The following is a 16,529-nucleotide window of genomic DNA, read 5'->3' as shown; positions in this document are numbered from 1 at the left end:
GCACCATCATTGCGCTCTCCCCAGGCGAGGCAGATCAGTCGCCGGCTTCTGGACGGCTGCTCACTGTGGCTGCTGGCCACTCATGCTGGCTGCTGGCTACACACGGTAGCCCATGGCAACCCACTGCAGCAGGGGTTGCAGCCTACATTGTCGCCGACGACTCATGGCAGCCCAGATCCAAGTTGAGCTGTTGTTCAGCATCTTAGCTGTAGAGGGCAGTGTCACTGGCCCTCATATGTGGGATCCGAACTGGGGCCCTCGGGCATCCCAAGCCAGCTCTTAACCAGTGCTCCACTCAGCTGGTCCTGTGGCAGCTTTTTAAATGTCCGATTTGCTGTATTTATTAAATATTTAGCTCTGCCTTTGAGACTTTTTTCTTTTCTCACATTTTCTGGTTATTGCCTTTCCTTTTCTGCTTAAAGAAGATTCTTTAACATTTCTTGTAAAGCTGGTTTAAGGGTGTTGAACGCATTTGAGTGTTTGCTTGTCTGGGAAACCCTTTATATCTGTTTCAGTTCTGAACGATAACCTTGCTGGGTAAATTATTCTAGGTCATAGGTTCCTTTCTTTCAGCACTTTAAATGTCCTGCCTCTCCCTCCTGGCAAAGTTGCTGCTGAGAAATCAGCTGACAGTCTTAGGGGGTTTCCTTTGTATGAACTGGTTGTTTTCCCCTTGCATCCTTCAAGGTTGTCCCTTCATCTTTAACCTTTGCCATTTTAACTACAGTATGTCTTGGTGTGGATCCCTTTGGGTTTGTCAGGTTTGGAACAATTTGAGCTTCCTGGACCTGGATGTATGTTTGTCTTATCAGGTTACAAAAGTTCTCAGCTGTTATTTCTTTAAATACAGTTTCTGTTCCTTTCTTTCTTTTCCTCTGGGATCCCTATTAATGCAAATATTTCAGCTCTTGATGTTATCCCAGAGGCTCCCTAACTATCCTTGTTTTGTTAATGCTCTTTTCTTTCTGCTGTTCTTATTGGTTGTTCTACTAGCCTGTCTTTCAGGTCGCTGATCCTTTTTTCTGTGTTAGCTAATCTGATGTTGATTCCTTCTCATACGTTTTTCATTTCAGTTATTGTATGCTTCAGGTCTCCTTGGTTCTTTCTTATACTTTCTAACTCTTCGTTGACGTTCTCCCTAAGTTCTTCTATTTCACTCTCAAGTTTGGTGAGCCTCCTTATGACCATTTTTTTGTTTGTTTGTTTACTTCTTTATCAGGCAAATTACTCGTCTCCATTTCCTTTTTCTGGAGATTTTTTTTTTGCTCTTGTTGCCTCAATTGAGAGTTATTCTGTATTTTCATTTTGTTTGCTTTCTATGATTTATTTACATGAATTTGACAGAATAGCTCTCTCTTCCATTAATGAGAAAGTTGCCTGATGTAGAAGCGGCCTCTGTGTTGGCTGTGTGTGCTGGGTGGTTGGCAGGTCAGTAGGAGCCAAGCGGGTGTCTAAGGCATCAAGGACACTGGCCCACTGAACAGGAACAGCTCCAGGTGAGGAGGTGTGTGTGGTAATGCCAGGACCCTACTTGCTCCCTTTGTTTGGGGTGGAAATGGGCTCCAGTGATGTGTCTGGGAAGGCGCTGTAATGACCTTGCAGGTAGGTCAGAGCCCCTGGGCAGAGCCGCCCAATGGATGGAGAGGGTTCCTCAGCCCTAGCCTTCTCTGTTCGTCTCTTTCTTCTTTGTTGTTCAGAAGCTGTTCATTCAGCCTTCGCTTGTCGCAGGAGTAACTGTTGTCTATGTACGTGTGTGTTTGAGTTTGCTTGTGGGAGAGGTTGAGTTCTGCGGCCTCCTCGCCCCCCATCGCAGACCCCCTCTGGAAATGTTCTTCCTCTGCACCAGCCTGAGCTACTGAGCACTTGAAGAACCGGATATTTAATTGAAATTTAAACAACTGTGTAACCCTCATGATTGCAGAAGTGGGTAGCCATCCAAGGTCATTCAGACCAGCGCCTCCAAATCTGGGCTGCTGACCAGTGGTCCCTGACAGGACAGTTTATCTTATGTGAGGGCTGCAGGATTTTGGCCAGGGGCGTTGGGGGTAATTTTCCTTTTGAAAGGATCTGCAGCGGCATTCCTACGCCACCAGCAGGTCCAAGAAGTTATAAGGGAAACTGGAAAGCACTGGGAGATGATGGGAGGAAAATAACATTCCACAGTCACAGTGCAGGAGAGTAGCATTCAGAGGGGAGGTGACAGTGTCTCCTCTAACACAACTTCCACCTTAGGAAACTAGGGAAAAGGAGTGAATTAAACCTAAAGCACGTGGTGGGGAGGAAGTAGAAAGACCAAAGTAGAAAAGAGAAACAGCAGAAAACCAACAAACCTGAAAGTGGGTCCTCTGAAAAGGTCACAGCATGAGGAAGCTTTTGCAGCTAGATGACCTTGAAAGGGTCCTTTTTAGCTGCTCTGAAATTGTACACATTCATATTCACAAAACTAAAAGTATTAACACCCCTCCCTCCGAGGACTCTAAATCTCTCATGTGACCCAGCCATGTCACCACTGTGCCAGCATTTCTGCTACACACAGCGTCAGATGGGCCATCTGTCTGCTGAGCTCCCTACTCCCCACGAGTGGCCCTTTTCTGGCCTGACTCCGTGGCTGCAGTGAGGGGCCTCTGGAGGGCAGGCCGGGCCACATCAGCCCCTCACCCTGGCCTGGTCTCCCCAGGGCTCCTTCAAAGAGTTGGTTTACGTGTTCTTCATGTTGAAAGACGCCGGCTTCTCCCCGGACCTGCTTTCTTACGCGGCTGCCCTGCAGTGCATGGGGCGTCTGGACCAGGATGCCAGCACCATCCAAAGGTGGGGGGTGTCTATGTGGTTCTGCCGGGGACACAGCCATGTGGCAGGGGCCGGGGAGGGTGGCTTGCCTTGTGCCGCCTGGTGCTGAGACCTGCAGGGTGGTCGGGTGAGTCGGTGAGTTGAGGGTCTACCACCCAGCCTGTGTTCCCCACAGGTGTCTGAAGCAGATGGTCCAGGATGGGCTGCAGCCTCAGGAGCTCTTCAGGAGCATGGCGCTGTGCAAGGAGGCCCAGGCTGCACTCCTGAGCGCTGTGCGCAAGGCCGACCCCACCTTCAGCCTTCCGCAGCCACCCCTGCCCTCGTCCCAGGTCAACACCTCCCCACTGCTCAGGGACATCTATGACAAGGTGAGCCCCAGCCCCTGGCCTAGCACCTGCAGGTGGGGTCTCATTGCATGGGGTTTGAGCCAGGGCCGCCCCGTCCCTGTGCGGTCATCAGGAATCTCATCCTTTCCTTTATTTCTTCTCACTGAGCGCCTGCATTTCGGAGAACTCGCTGCTCCTTGGGGATTGAGAGGCCAGAGCTGGCAAGTGCCTAGTCCCCAGCAGGGCCTCTACCTAAAGGTTGAAGCTGCAAGGAGCCAGAAGGAGGAACAGGGTACCCCATGAGCTCTGGGCACCCCAGCCACAGCGGTCACTGTCCTACTCTGGGACTCAGCTGTAGGCTGAGCACAGACATGCTAGCAGAGCAGCATAACTCCCTTGGGATGGGTCAGCCTAAGCAGCAGTGGGCAACAAGCAGGCCAAGACCCCAGCACCCTTTCCCAGGGCAGGGAAAGTGCTGAGGGTGGGCACAACCACCCAGATGCCTTTGTTTTTATTGGGATATAATCCCCCCACCGTACAGTTTCCTTTTTAAAGTACAATTGAGTGTTTTTTAGTACATTCACCTCTAATTCCAGAACATTCCACCACCCTAAAAGGAAATCCCAGTTCCTAACAAGCACTAACTCACTTCCTGTCTGTGGATATGCCTGTTCTGGACATTTCACATAAGGGGAATCACACACTATGTGGCCTTGTGTGTCTGGCTTCTCTCACTGAGCACCGTGTGTTCAAGGTCCATCCATGTTGTGGCGAGTATGGGTGCCTCACTCCTTTTCATAGCTGAGTGACACTCCAGTGCGTGAATGGGCCACACTGCGTTTATTTGTTCATTAGCTGATGGATAGTTGGGTTGTGTCCATTTTTTAGCTGTTGTGAGTGGCGCTGCTGTGAGTGTGCGTGTACAAGTGTGTGTATGGACCTACATGTTTGAGTCTCAGTGCGTTGGGTTTTGCTATTTTTAATTTATCTGTTTTGGGGCAGATCACACTTTCACACAGTTGTAAGTTTAAAAACAAAAGAGTAGTGGGCCAGCCAAGTGGCGCATTGGTTAGGATTTGGCTTGGGATGCCACCTCTGAGCAGCAGGGCCCCAGTTTGGATCCCACATGAGGGCCAGTGACACTGTGCCCTCTACAGCTAAAATGGTGAACAATACTCGACCTGGAGCTGGGCTGCGATCAGTCGCCAACGGCATAGGCTGCAGTGGGGCTGGCCGGCAGCGGGTGTGAGCTTTCGTGAGCTGCCGTGCGCTGCTGTCCAATGGCCGAGAGCGACTGCCTCACCCGGGAAGAGCGTAATGATAATACCATCATGAGCCAGTGAAGCCACTAGCTCTAGACTTAAGCTACACTAGACTGAAGAACAAAAGGACAGCAACTTGTCTGTTCTCCTTCCCTGATTCCCCAATGCTGTTCCCTTTCCCCAATTCCCCAATAAAATCTTTAAAAATAAATAAATAAAATAAAAGAGTAGAATCCAGGGACATGAACTGTCTTCTTGGGCTGTCCAGTGCCCAGCCCAGTGAGGCTGGGTGAACACACAGCTGTCTGTTTATAAGCCAGCATAGATATTTTACATGCGGGCCTCTTTGCTTTGAGTGCAGAATGGGTGATTCTCAGGAGAGCTGGACAACCAGATGTGACTCTTCGGGTGGGAGTCCTGGGCAGCGCAGGATGGCCAGCTGGTCTTCTCCACCTCGGGGGTGGACGAGTTTCACCCATGAGGAACACAGGTCTCGAGGGCAAGCACCTGGGCCTCATGGACTCCTGTCCCCAACCGGCAGGACTGCCCTGCGTCCTATCCAAGGCAGCACCTGCCCCTGAAGACGCTGAAAAGCCTGTTCCAGGAGCAGCTTAGCGTGGAGATGGCCACCACTGTCACTGTGGCCTCTGTGGAAAAGGCCCCATCGCTGACCAAAGAGGTCCTGCAAGCGGTAAGGATGCCCAGCTTCACTCCTCTTGGCTCAGCTGGGCATCCTGCTGGGCTGCAGCCCAACCCCATCCTACCCGGAGACTGGCCTCCTTCCCTCCCATTGAGCTGGGGTCACTGTGTGTCCTGAAGAGTGCTCAGAGCCACTTAGTTCTCCAGCCCTCTCAGCACCGCCTCCGCCTCCGGGTGGACTCCCGGCAGCGGCAGCGGGGCGTTGGGGGGGGCGGTGGGCGAGGTGGTGACCCTGGGTCCTTCCCCCCACCCCTGCAGCGGAAGACCCTGCAGGTGCTGCGTGTCCAGTGGGAGGCAGAGCTGTGCCGTGTGCTGCGGGAGACCAAGGCCAGCGAGGCCCACGCTGCCCGCGAGGGTCGCCCCTCCCTCTTCCCCTACCTGTGCCTGCTCAGCGAGGGGGAGTTCGCGAGGCTGCTGCTGCAGGTAGGCAGCGAGAGGGTGGGATAGGGCGGGGCCCCGGTGTGCGTGGGGGGCAGGGCAAGGGGCTCATGGCGCCACCCCCAGACCCTGCAGGCGCTGCCCCAGCAGGGAGAGTCGCTCCTCTCGCTCGCGCAGCAGCTGGGCCTGCGCATCTTCAATCGGCATGTGGTGCAGAGGAAGCAGCTCAGCGATGAGGTGCACGCGCTGGAGCGGCGCTACTTCAAGTACCTCCGCCAGATGGCCTCCGACAGCCTGGTGAGGCCCTGAGGGGGTAGGAGGAGGAGCTGCTCCCAGGCCTGGGAAGGGGGTGCCTCAGGGCTGGGGAGCCTCGGTGGGCTTCCAGGTGTGGAAACTGAGGCTCCCAGCAGAGGTCACATCCCTACTCCCCTCCCTCCCTGGGGCAGTGGGATTAGCCCCCAGGCCCTGGCTCTTCTCAGCTGCCTCTCAGGTTTAGTTTCCTTATCTGTGACCTGTACCATTCCACATGAGGGGGCGGCTGGGTGCGCACAGCCTTGCGCCTAGATCCCCAGACCCCTGATTCATGCTCCTTCCCACAGGTGGCCGTGTCTCGCCTGCCGCGGCAACACTGGGAGGCGCTGGGGGCGCCGGAAGCCCCCCACGAGCAGCCCTGGCCCTTGCCTGTGGTGGTGCAGCTGGGCAAGCAGTTGGCCGAGGTGTTAGTGCAGACAGTGAAGATGCCTGGCCACTTGGCCGAGCGTCAGGGCTCCTGCAAGCTCATCCCTGTGCTCTACCACGTGTACTCCTTCCGGAGCTTCCGGCAGGTGGGCTGCTGGAACCAGCTCCTTGGCCTTGAGACTCCTCTCCTGTCCCCAGCTGTAGGAGGCGCCCAGAGCGCAGGGGCCTGAGTTAAGGCTGCGGGCTCTGGGTGGTGGTGGGACCCCTGGGCCACAGTGGGGTTCTATGGAAACCCTGCTGGGGTCACGGCCCCTCCTGGCATCAGGACGACTGATGGAACCTTCGGGCCCTTTGCCTGCGGGATGCCTAGGGGTGGTTGACCCCTTGACCAGTGTCCAGACCCCTTGACCAGTGTCCACGCACCCTGGCCCTAGATTGGGATCCTGAAGCCACACCCAGCCTTCATGCAACTGCTGGCAACCGCGGCCGAGCGCACGATGACTTTCGAGGCGGCTGAAGTGCCCATGCTCTGCCCGCCGCTGCCCTGGACGTCACCGCACTCCGGAGCCTTCCTGCTGAGCCCCACCAAGCTGATGCGCTCCATGGAGGGTACGACGCAGCACCAGCGCCTACTGGAAGCCTGCCCACCCACCGAGCTGCACGGTGCCCTGGACGCCCTCACACAGCTGGGCAACTGCGCCTGGCGCGTCAACAGTCGTGTGCTAGATCTAGTGCTGAAGCTCTTCACCGCCAAAGGCTGCCCCCGCCTGGGTGTGCCGGCCCCGCCCTCAGAGGCACCACGCCCACCCCAGGGCCGCCTGCTGCGTGGAGCCTCACCCGAGCACAAGGCGGAGCTGCGGCGGGAGCTGGCCCGTTGCCTGAAGGTGGCGCGGGAGATGCACAGCTTGCGGACTGACGCGCTGTACCGCTTGTCCCTGGCTCAGCACCTTCGGCACCGCGTCTTCTGGCTGCCCCACAACATGGACTTCCGTGGCCGCACCTACCCTTGCCCACCCCACTTCAACCACCTGGGCAGCGACCTGGCGCGTGCTCTGCTGGAGTTTGCCCAGGGCCGCCCACTCGGCCCCCATGGCCTCGACTGGCTCAAGGTCCATCTGGTCAACCTCACGGGGCTCAAAAAACGAGAGTCGCTGCAGGCACGCCTGGCCTTTGCCGATGAGATGATGAAGGACATCCTGGACTCAGCAGACCAGCCCCTGACAGTAAGGGGTGGCCTGGGCCCTTCTTCCTCTGTTCTCCACTCTGGTTCCTGCCACTTCGGTTGGAGGTGGCATTCCCCTCCAGGCCAAAGTCAAAAGTCCAGTCTCCCATCTTCCCTTGAGGACAGACTCTTCTGGCCTTTTCCTCTACCCCGTGTATCAGCTGGGCCCCTCCCCACCCCATGGCTGCTCCCTCCCTGCTGTGTCAGGTCTCCCTCCCTGGCCCATTGCTCTTGTCCTGGCCCTGCTGTCCTGTGGCTCTGTCCCAGTCTCCCTGTGTTCTCACATCACCTGGGCCAGCCCAGCTCCCATTCATGCCCAGGAAGCCCTGTCCCACTCTGACCCCACCAGGCCCTGGGACTGGGCCCAGCCTCATCCAGCGTACTTGCCCTCCTGCAGGGCCGGAAGTGGTGGATGGAGGCCGATGAGCCCTGGCAAGCCTTGGCCTGCTGCATGGAGATCGCTCAGGCTGTGCGTGCCCGTGACCCGGCTGCCCACGTCTCCCACTTTCCTGTCCACCAGGTGAGCTGGTGGGGAACCCTGTGTGGAGTGGGGCTATCCCCAGGTGTCATGGGTATGAGATTCCCCAGGGTACTAGTGTGTAGCTGGTGTCCCTGTATGGAGGCCAGCCCCAGTGGGTCCAGCTGGCCTTGCTGTATGGCCTCCTGAGGTACACCCCTGCCTCATGTGCCTCGGTTTCGTCTTTGTGGTGGGGTAACAACACCCACCCTTCAGCATTGGGGTCCAGCAAGCTGGCGATGCGAGAAGAGTGCTGGGCAAGCACGGAGCTGTGGCTTGTTGCCCAGGGACACTTCACCAGCCTTGTCCAGGCCTCTCAGTGCCTCCTCTCTGGCCCAGGATGGCTCCTGTAACGGCCTGCAGCACTATGCCGCCCTGGGCCGCGACAGTGTGGGGGCCGCCTCCGTCAACCTGGTGCCATCTGACCTGCCACAGGATGTGTACAGCGGAGTGGCCACGCAGGTAGGCACCACAGCCCCCCAACCTATTCTCATCCCAAAGTCCACCTGGGGTCTCTGTCCCAGGAATACCTGGGCATTGCAGACCCCATGGCCACAGCTGTGACTGTCACATGTGATGTGACTGGGCATTTAGGGCGGGCTTCCCAGTGAAGGTGTCAGAAGAGGGAACTAAAGAGAAGGGCCTCAAGGGGGTGCTTCTGGGCTGGTGGGTGGGGTCAAATGGGGTAGTGGGCGGGGTCCGTGGGCCTGCCTGCTGACCCCTAGCGCCTGCCTAGGTGGAGGTGTTCCGCAGGCAGGATGCAGAGCGAGGTGTGCAGGTGGCCCAGGTGCTGGAGGGCTTCATCAGCCGCAAGGTGGTCAAGCAGACAGTGATGACCGTGGTGTATGGGGTCACCCGTTATGGGGGCCGCCTGCAGATCGAGAAGCGCCTCCGGGAGCTCAGCAACTTCCCCCAGGTGTGCAGTTTTACCCCAAACCTAGCATGCTGCTTCCTCTGAGCAATCGGCCCCTGGGCCACAGGCAGCTCTGAGGGAAGGACTTGTTTCTCCCCATTGCGGGGCAGGGAAGTGGGGGTAGGGATCCATCCGAACGAGCTGACCCCTCGGCTCCATGAGTCTCGGTTTCTTCACCTGAAAAATGGGGGTATGGACTTAAGGACAGTCCTGTGATGTCACCTTGCCCTGGGCTGTGGGAGCACACATGGAGGAAGCTGCCTCATCCACTCAGTGCCTAACCCACCCTTTCTGTGCCCGCCCCAGAGCACCACTCATTCAGTGCCCCACCCTTTGTGTGCCCACTCACCCTCAGGAATTCGTATGGGAGGCCTCTCACTACCTTGTACGCCAGGTGTTCAACAGCCTCCAGGAGATGTTCTCAGGCACACGAGCCATTCAGGTGCGGCCCCTTCATCCCTTCCCAGATGTGGTTTCCCAGACTGTACTCCACACTGAGCCTGTCCCCATCCCTGCAGCGCTGGCTGGCTGAGAGCGCACGGCTCATTGCCCGCACTGGCTCCGCAGTGGAGTGGGTCACACCCCTGGGAATCCCTGTCATCCAGCCCTACCACCAGGACGCCAAGGTGTTGGTAAGTGTCACCCCCGCCTTGCCTTGCCCCACCCCCACCCCAGAGCAGGGCAGGCCTCACGCCCCCTGCTCGTCCCACCATAATCCTGCAGATCAACGGCGGGATCCAAAGCCTTACCTTCAGCAACAGTGGGGACACCAGCCAGTGAGTGCCGGGGGTGCCGCTGGGCTGGGATGGGGGTCAGCTGGGCAGGGATGTAGCTGGGTGAGTACTAAGGGGGGGTGCTGGGCCAGGATGGGAGTCAGCTGGGTAGGCGGGTAGCTGGGCAAGAACGGGGCCAGGGGATGCTAGCTGGGCCAGGCCAGGATAGAGGTACCTGGGTCCCCCAACTCAGCCCAACCCCCATGAACACACAGGAAGCCCAACATACTGAAACAGAAGAACGGCTTCCCCCCTAACTTCATCCACTCCCTGGACTCATCGCACATGATGCTTACAGCCCTGCACTGCTACAGGTAGACCTGTGTCCACACAGCACTCATTCTTTAGCCTCCTGCTGCAGGCAGGCCCTGTTCTGGCTGCTGGGGACATGATAGGGACCCTCATAGTGTGGGAGACAGGTTGTGAGGCCAGGTCCTGCAGGTGGGGGCTGGGGCAGAGACCTACAGCAGGTGGGAACCCCAGCCATGTGAGTCTATTGGACCTGGTGCCCAGGAGAGGACTGCAGGCATGTGCAAAGGCCCTGGGGCAGCAAGATGTGCGTGATGGGGAAGCGCTGGGCCATGGAGGGAAGGGGTGGTTCCTCTGAGCGTAAAGCTAGCCGTGGAGCATCCCTGTGGCCCCATCTATGCAGGTGAGTGCTGGCCATTTCTGGGGGACTCAGATGCATGGTCCTTGTGGCAGCCAGCAGAGCCCTCTGGGTTTCTGTCCTGAGCCCCCCTGAGGCGGCAAGCCTGGGGTGATGGGGCAGCCATGTGGACAGTAAATGACTGCTAATAGGGGTTTTGGTTAGACTCAGCTGGGGTTCAAGGGTGAGTTGTGTGCTCCCATTGTCCCCTGTGTGGCATGGGGATCCCTCGGACCGACTGCAGTGAAGGGAGACAGCATCTGCCAGCCCCTGCATGGAGCTGAGAGAATCAACCAGGCAGCAGTTGAGAGTGGGATGGGGGGACGGGGAGCAGGTGAAGATTTGACTGGCACACCGAGTGGACAGTTGCTGAGTGTGCAGAGTGGGGACACCGGGAGGGACTGCATCATTGCACTCAGCCCCCAGCCCAGTGGGCAGGAGCTGGGCCCTCAGTGGACCTCGAGGGGTGGCCCCTCCTCATGGGAGCCCCTCCCCTGCTGCAGGAAGGGCCTGACGTTTGTCTCCGTGCATGATTGCTTCTGGACCCACGCAGCTGATGTGCCCATCATGAACCAGGTGCCTGCCCTGCCCCACTATATGATGGACACCCCTGATCCCATGGCCCTGTCCATGTGGGATGATGGGGCAGGGGCTTGTGACCCCGCCCCTCAGGCCCTTGTTCTAGCTCCTGATGCCCTTTCCCCAGGTGTGCCGGGAGCAGTTTGTTCGCCTGCACAGCCAACCCATCCTGCATGACCTGTCCAGGTTCCTGGTGGAGCGCTTCTGCTCTGGCCCCAGGTGAGGCACCTCCATCCCCAGTGTGTTTGAGACCACCCCTTCCCTGTCCTGCAGGGGCCTCACTGCCCACTCTGCTCTCTGCTTCAGGTCGAAGAAGGCCCGAGTCGCCAGACTGCTAGACATGCTGCTGTCCGTACCCAAGACAGGTAAGGCCATGGGCAGGGGAAGGGGGTTCCTAACTGCCAGCTGGGGGCCTGCCCTCTCCAGGGCCCAGGCCTACTGCCTCTCTACTCCACAGGGACCTTCAACCTGGAGCAGGTAAAGCGCTCCACCTACTTCTTCAGCTGATGCAGGCCCTCCTGGCTGTCCCTGGGCCCCTGTACCATGGTGTAAATAAAGCTGTTGCCACCCACGGGAGGGCTGCTGTCTTTGGGAGAGAATGTGCACCGCCCCACTAGTCCCAGGTGCCAAACAATCAGATGCGGGCAGGCTGGGCGCCAATGCTGTCGTTTATTGCGCGGAATGGGGATGTGGGGGTTAATGGGGCATGGGGGTCATGGTGGGGGTGCTGCTGCCTCAACTTGTCAGTACATTCATCACAAAGATGGGGACCCCCAGCCTTGCCCCCACATCCAGGCGCAGCCGGGACTGCCAGCCCCTGGGTGCTAGGCAATGGAGGGCGCTGTGTGTGCCGGCTCCAGGGAGGTCACCTTGGGGAGGGCATGGACAGGGGCCAGGCTGGTTATTGCATGAGCGTGATGGAGGGAGCGGGAAGCCGGTGGGCCAAGTATTGCACTTAAACAGAATCCTTATCGGACAGAGGGCCACCTAAGAGAGTGGGGGCGGGCGGGACTCCACAGCCATCTCCTCTTGGCCACGGGGTGGCCCCGTCCCCATTTCACAGTTGGGGGAACTGAGGCACCGAGGTGAAGGGAGCCCCCCTCGCACGCTTGGGAGGCCACCGCTGGGGGTAGGGGTGATGTGGGTGGGTGCAGGGTAATGGGGGGACGGCGGAGGCTTGGAAGGGGCTGCCCCGCCGGCCGGGCCGCCTGTCCAACTACAACTACCTAGACTCCTCTATGGCTTCTGGGGCGGGCGGCCAGGGCAGCGCGCAATGGCATGGCTTTGGTCTGGATGAAGGCCCCGCCCCAGGCCCGCGGGGCGGCGCAGCGAGGGTCACAAGTTGGATGAGAGGCGCGAGCGCGCAGAGTCCAGCGGGTCGAGGCCTCCAGCGGCGCTGGGCGAGGCTGAGTCCCTGCGGTCCGGGCTGGGCGCAGCAGCCCGGGTGGCGGGCATGGGCCCCAGGCGTGGTGTGGAGCTGCTGGCTGGACGCGCTGAGGCTGCGGGGCCAGGCCCGGGGGCGCCGTGGGGCAGCGATGGCTGTGAGGCAGAGAGCGGGCGCGAGGCGCGGCTCAGGCGGCGCGTGGGCAGCACGGGCCCTGTGCGGGGCGCAGCTGGAGAGCTAGGCGCGCCGCCATAGGGCGAAGTCCGCGGGGCTCGGGGACTGGCGGGTGCACCCGGGGGGCTGGGAGCGGGTGCAGGCCCCGGCGAGGCGGTGGCAGCAGGAGCGGGCCCCGGCAAAGCAGTGGCAGCGGGAGCAGGCCCCGGGGGCAGGCGGCGCACGAGGCGCGGCGAGCCGAGCGCCAATGGCCCCACTAGCGGGCGTGCCACCTGCGGGCAGAAGCTCATGGCCACAGCCTGCTGAAGCGTGGCGATGGCCGAGGTGACCTGTGGCTGTGGCGGCGGCGGAAAGAGCCCGACGCGCTGGCCCAGCTCGGCCTGTTGCACCATCTCGCGGTCGTACTTGACGATCTCCTGGATGATGGCGTTCTCCTGGTTGTTGAACACCCCCGAATGGAGGTCATGCTGGACCTTGTGCAGCAGGATGGAATTCTTCTTGCCTGGAGGCGGGGCGGGGACGTGTCAGTGGGGGATGCTGTAGGCATGTAGCCGCAGGCATCCTGGAGGCGCACCACTGCATGTGCTGAGCGCCGCCTATATACAACAGCCAGATGTTGGGCACCAACTATTGCCAGTATGCACAGAACACCTGTACACAGCAAGCAGGTGCCAGCCACCTACTCTTAACAGCCTGTACACATAGAGCTTCAAGTACTGAGTGCCTTCTGTATACAGAGGACAGGTATCTAGTTCTGCTGTGTAATGGAAGCAAAAACTGAAAACCTCTATTTAGCAAGTATGCATGATCTGTATACAACAAGCACGAATCAAGCACCTGTTGTGTGTAGCAAGCACATAGAGCACCTGCTGCATACATAAAGCAGATATGAGACACCTATGAACTGCCAGTGTGCATGGAGCATTTCCTGTATACAGCAGTCATGTGCTGAATACCTGCAGTATACAGCAACACACCCAGAACACTGCCTGTTTACAGCCAGTGCCGAGTGTTTACCACCTGTATAGCGAGCATCTATTGTGTGCCTGCTGAGTATAGCAAATATATCTAAGTACCTGCCACTCGAATTTATGTTGAACACCTGTTCAGACATATATATATATATATATATATATATATGTATGTATATATATATATATATATATATATATATATATATATATATATATGTCTGAGCAAATTGTTGAATGCCTGTGATATATAAACACGTGTTGAGCACTTTCTGTATACAGGAAGTCTTCCCTGACCCCTCGCCACCCTGCCTAGTCCTGCTTTTCCAGCCATTGTCTTTATTCCCACAAATAGCACTGAGGGCCACCATTTCCCTGCTCCTACATCTAGTCACCAGAAGTCCTGAGGGCTCCCCCTCTGAACTATTCCTGAGATTCCCCCACCTCTCCCTACACCCAAGGCCACCATGCCCCACCATCTCCCTCTGGTATACCCTGTAGAGTACAAATCTGATCAGGTCTCCTGCCTAGACTCATCCATGGCTCTCTACAGCTCCAGGTTTACAGTCCAAATGCCTTTCCCCACAGCCCACTAGGCCTTGTGTGTCCAGTCCCTGACTGCCTTCCCAGACTCCCTCCTCCCAGTGTCCCTGCTCTCTGGATTCCAGGCCTCTTTCCCACCTCAGGGCCTTGGCACATCCTGTGTCCACTCCTAGAACATGCCTTCTCATCCTGGCAACACCTACTCATCCTGGTCTCCACTCAGCATCACCAGGAAGCCCCACCACTCCCCCTGCCCTCTATGATGTAAGGTTCCTGAAGGTGGCACCCAAGCCAGCCTCATGGTATAGTCCACCATCTATACCTCCTGGCACACAGCACGTGCTCATCAAGTAACTGCCAAATGAGCAGAGTTATGCACAACTGAACACACCCCACACTTTCTTGTTCTTTGGAAACAGCCCCGGAGAGAGATCCAGAGAATCTTGTCTTGTCGGTCATCTGGTCACACCCCCTCCCATCTTGTGGCATCCCCCTGCTACCACAGAGGGTTGACAGCGAGACTCACTCACCGATGCGGTCCAGGCGGTCGATGGCCACGGTCTCGAAGGCCCGCCGCATCATGGGGTACTCCTCCAGCACCTCGTTGAAGTTGTCCACACTGAGCGAGTACAGGCGGCAGTAGGTATCAGCCCGAACACTGGCTGTGCGTCGGCCCCGCGTCAGCAGGCAGATCTCTGCATGTGGAAAGGGAAGCACCTTGGTGGCGGCTGTGCATCACCCTGGGGCCCTCCCAGCCGCCATGAGCGTGTTCCAGCCCACACCTTTGCTAGGGCTGCCCTTCCACCCAGAGGTCCTTCCTGATAGCTATGCCTGCACCCATGTGACCTCCCCACATTGCCCTCCATCCCCAGAAAGGGTCCAGCTCGGTCACCTGCTCCCCAGCCCCTGCAGATGCTCACCCCCAAAATAGGAGCCATCAGAGAGCTTCATCTCCTTGTTGCCCTTGGTGAGCACGCTGACTACACCATGCTGGATGAAGTACATCTTCTTGCCAATGGTGCCCTCACGGATGATGTAGTCACCTGGCTGGAAGACCTCGAACTTGAGTTTGGTCAGCATGGCCGTGACAAAGTTGGGGTCAGCATTGGCAAACAGTGGCATCGAAGCCACCAGCTTCCGGCAGTTGAAGTTGACAATCTCCTGTAGAGGCGGGAGGCAGGGGTGACATCAGGGCACAGGTCCAGCTCTTGATTCCATCTCACCTTTGGGACTGTTCCACCACTCAGACCCTCAGTTTCTTCATCTGTGGAAGGGGTGTAACACTTTAGCCTGAAAACCAAGATCTTACTTATTTAATGGGCAAACACTAGAGGTTTCGTCACCAAAGACAGGAGCAAGAAAAGATGCACACTGATTCCATATTTAACACTACTGGCAATGCCGGCCAATGCAATTAGACAAGAAAAAGTGATTGCAGACATAAGACTTAGAAAGGGAAAAGTAAAACTCACTTTACTATCATTTTTAATATGACTACTGGAAAACCCAAAAGAATCAATGGAAAACTGTAACAATAAGGGAAGTTAGTTTTAATAGCAACTAATACAAAAAGTCAACATAAAAACCAAGAACATTAAAATGAATCATTGTGGGCCGGCCGAGTGGCGCGATGGTTAAGAGCTGGCTTGGCACGCCAGAGGGCCCTGGTTCAGATCCACATATGAGGTCCAGTGACACTGCCCTCTACAGCTAAGATGCTGAACAACAGCTCAACCTGGAGCTGGGCTGCCGTGAGTCGCCGGCAAGGCGTAGGCTGCAGCCACTGCTGCAGTAGGTTGCCATGGGCTACCCTGTGTAGCCAGCAGCAAGTGTGAGCAGCCAGCAGCCGCAGTGAGTGGCTGTCCAGAAGCCGGCGACTGATCTGCCTCGCCCGGGAAAGCGCAATGGTGGTCCCAACTTGGGCCAGTGAAGTGACGTCCTCCACAACTAGACTGAAGAACAAAAGGAAAGCAACTTGTCTGTTCCCCTTCACCCAATTCCCTAACGCTGTTCCCATCCCCCAATTCCCCAATAAAAATCTTTAAAAAAAAAATGAATCATTGTGGTAGAAGTCAGGCTGACAGTTACCCTTGGCAAAAAAGCTTCTGGGGGACTGAAATGTTCCATGTTTGATCTGGGTAGTTGGTTACAATAGTGATTTCAATTTACAGAACATCCATCAAGTGTGCCCTTATGACATGAACAGTCTTCTGTAAGATGAACTTCAATAAAAAGGAAAGCTCTCTTTAAAATCAACAGCTTTTGTATATGCAAATGAAATCCTTACAAGACATCATCTAAACCAGCATAAAGGGCTACGTAAAATAAGTGTGGCATGAAGGTAACAGGACATGTCCAAATTTGTATGAAGAAAACGCAAAAAATGCTCCTAAAAGGCACAGGAGACATGAACACACTATGTTCTAAGACAGAACTCCTCACCATCATAAAGATGAAAGACACCCATTCTCCCTTTTCATGTACACATTTCACATGATCTCAATAAAAATACCATCACATGATCCCAATAATAATTGGAGATAGGGCCAGCCGAGTGGCACGGTGGTCAAGAGCTGGCTTGGGACGCCAGAGAGCCCCGGTTCAGATCCCACATATGAGGGCCAGTGACACTGCCCTCTACAGCTAAGATGCTGAACAGCAGCTCAACCTGGAGCTG

At 56.9% G+C, this 16,529-nt stretch overlaps 2 protein-coding genes across 6 annotated transcripts in view; one reads left to right on the top strand and one right to left on the bottom strand.

Moving 5' to 3' along the window:
* The window catches only part of POLRMT (RNA polymerase mitochondrial), a 26,501-nt gene extending 15,150 nt beyond the window's left edge, over window positions 1-11,351 (top strand). For 2 of the 5 annotated variants that reach the window (XM_019657189.1, XM_019657188.1), the window contains 18 exons: window positions 2,678-2,808; window positions 2,963-3,155; window positions 4,917-5,066; window positions 5,333-5,497; window positions 5,579-5,749; window positions 6,052-6,276; window positions 6,565-7,353; window positions 7,750-7,872; window positions 8,209-8,331; window positions 8,606-8,785; window positions 9,138-9,224; window positions 9,301-9,414; window positions 9,506-9,558; window positions 9,771-9,869; window positions 10,705-10,777; window positions 10,908-10,999; window positions 11,087-11,145; window positions 11,238-11,351. In XM_019657189.1, coding sequence (XP_019512734.1) covers window positions 2,678-2,808; window positions 2,963-3,155; window positions 4,917-5,066; window positions 5,333-5,497; window positions 5,579-5,749; window positions 6,052-6,276; window positions 6,565-7,353; window positions 7,750-7,872; window positions 8,209-8,331; window positions 8,606-8,785; window positions 9,138-9,224; window positions 9,301-9,414; window positions 9,506-9,558; window positions 9,771-9,869; window positions 10,705-10,777; window positions 10,908-10,999; window positions 11,087-11,145; window positions 11,238-11,287 — 2,877 coding nt within the window. In that variant the 3' untranslated portion in view covers window positions 11,288-11,351. Of the gene's footprint in view, window positions 1-2,677; window positions 2,809-2,962; window positions 3,156-4,916; window positions 5,067-5,332; window positions 5,498-5,578; window positions 5,750-6,051; window positions 6,277-6,564; window positions 7,354-7,749; window positions 7,873-8,208; window positions 8,332-8,605; window positions 8,786-9,137; window positions 9,225-9,300; window positions 9,415-9,505; window positions 9,559-9,770; window positions 9,870-10,704; window positions 10,778-10,907; window positions 11,000-11,086; window positions 11,146-11,237 lie in introns of those variants that run through there. The other 3 variants (XM_019657190.1, XM_019657191.1, XM_019657192.1) reach the window with 3 other exon arrangements.
* A 79-nt stretch (window positions 11,352-11,430) lies between these two features.
* The window catches only part of HCN2 (hyperpolarization activated cyclic nucleotide gated potassium and sodium channel 2), a gene marked incomplete at its 5' end in the record, with an annotated part of 36,129 nt that continues 31,030 nt past the window's right edge, over window positions 11,431-16,529 (bottom strand). The window contains 3 exons of the mRNA XM_019657181.1: window positions 11,431-12,840; window positions 14,383-14,547; window positions 14,773-15,013. Of these exons, the coding sequence (XP_019512726.1) occupies window positions 12,116-12,840; window positions 14,383-14,547; window positions 14,773-15,013 (1,131 nt within the window). The remainder of the gene's footprint in view (window positions 12,841-14,382; window positions 14,548-14,772; window positions 15,014-16,529) is intronic.

This window comes from Hipposideros armiger, unplaced genomic scaffold, assembly GCF_001890085.2.
Source record: "Hipposideros armiger isolate ML-2016 unplaced genomic scaffold, ASM189008v1 scaffold_275, whole genome shotgun sequence".
Taxonomy (NCBI): Eukaryota; Metazoa; Chordata; class Mammalia; order Chiroptera; family Hipposideridae; genus Hipposideros; species Hipposideros armiger.
Note: the sequence above shows the minus strand (reverse complement) of the source record. Positions and strands in the feature narration are given on the sequence as shown.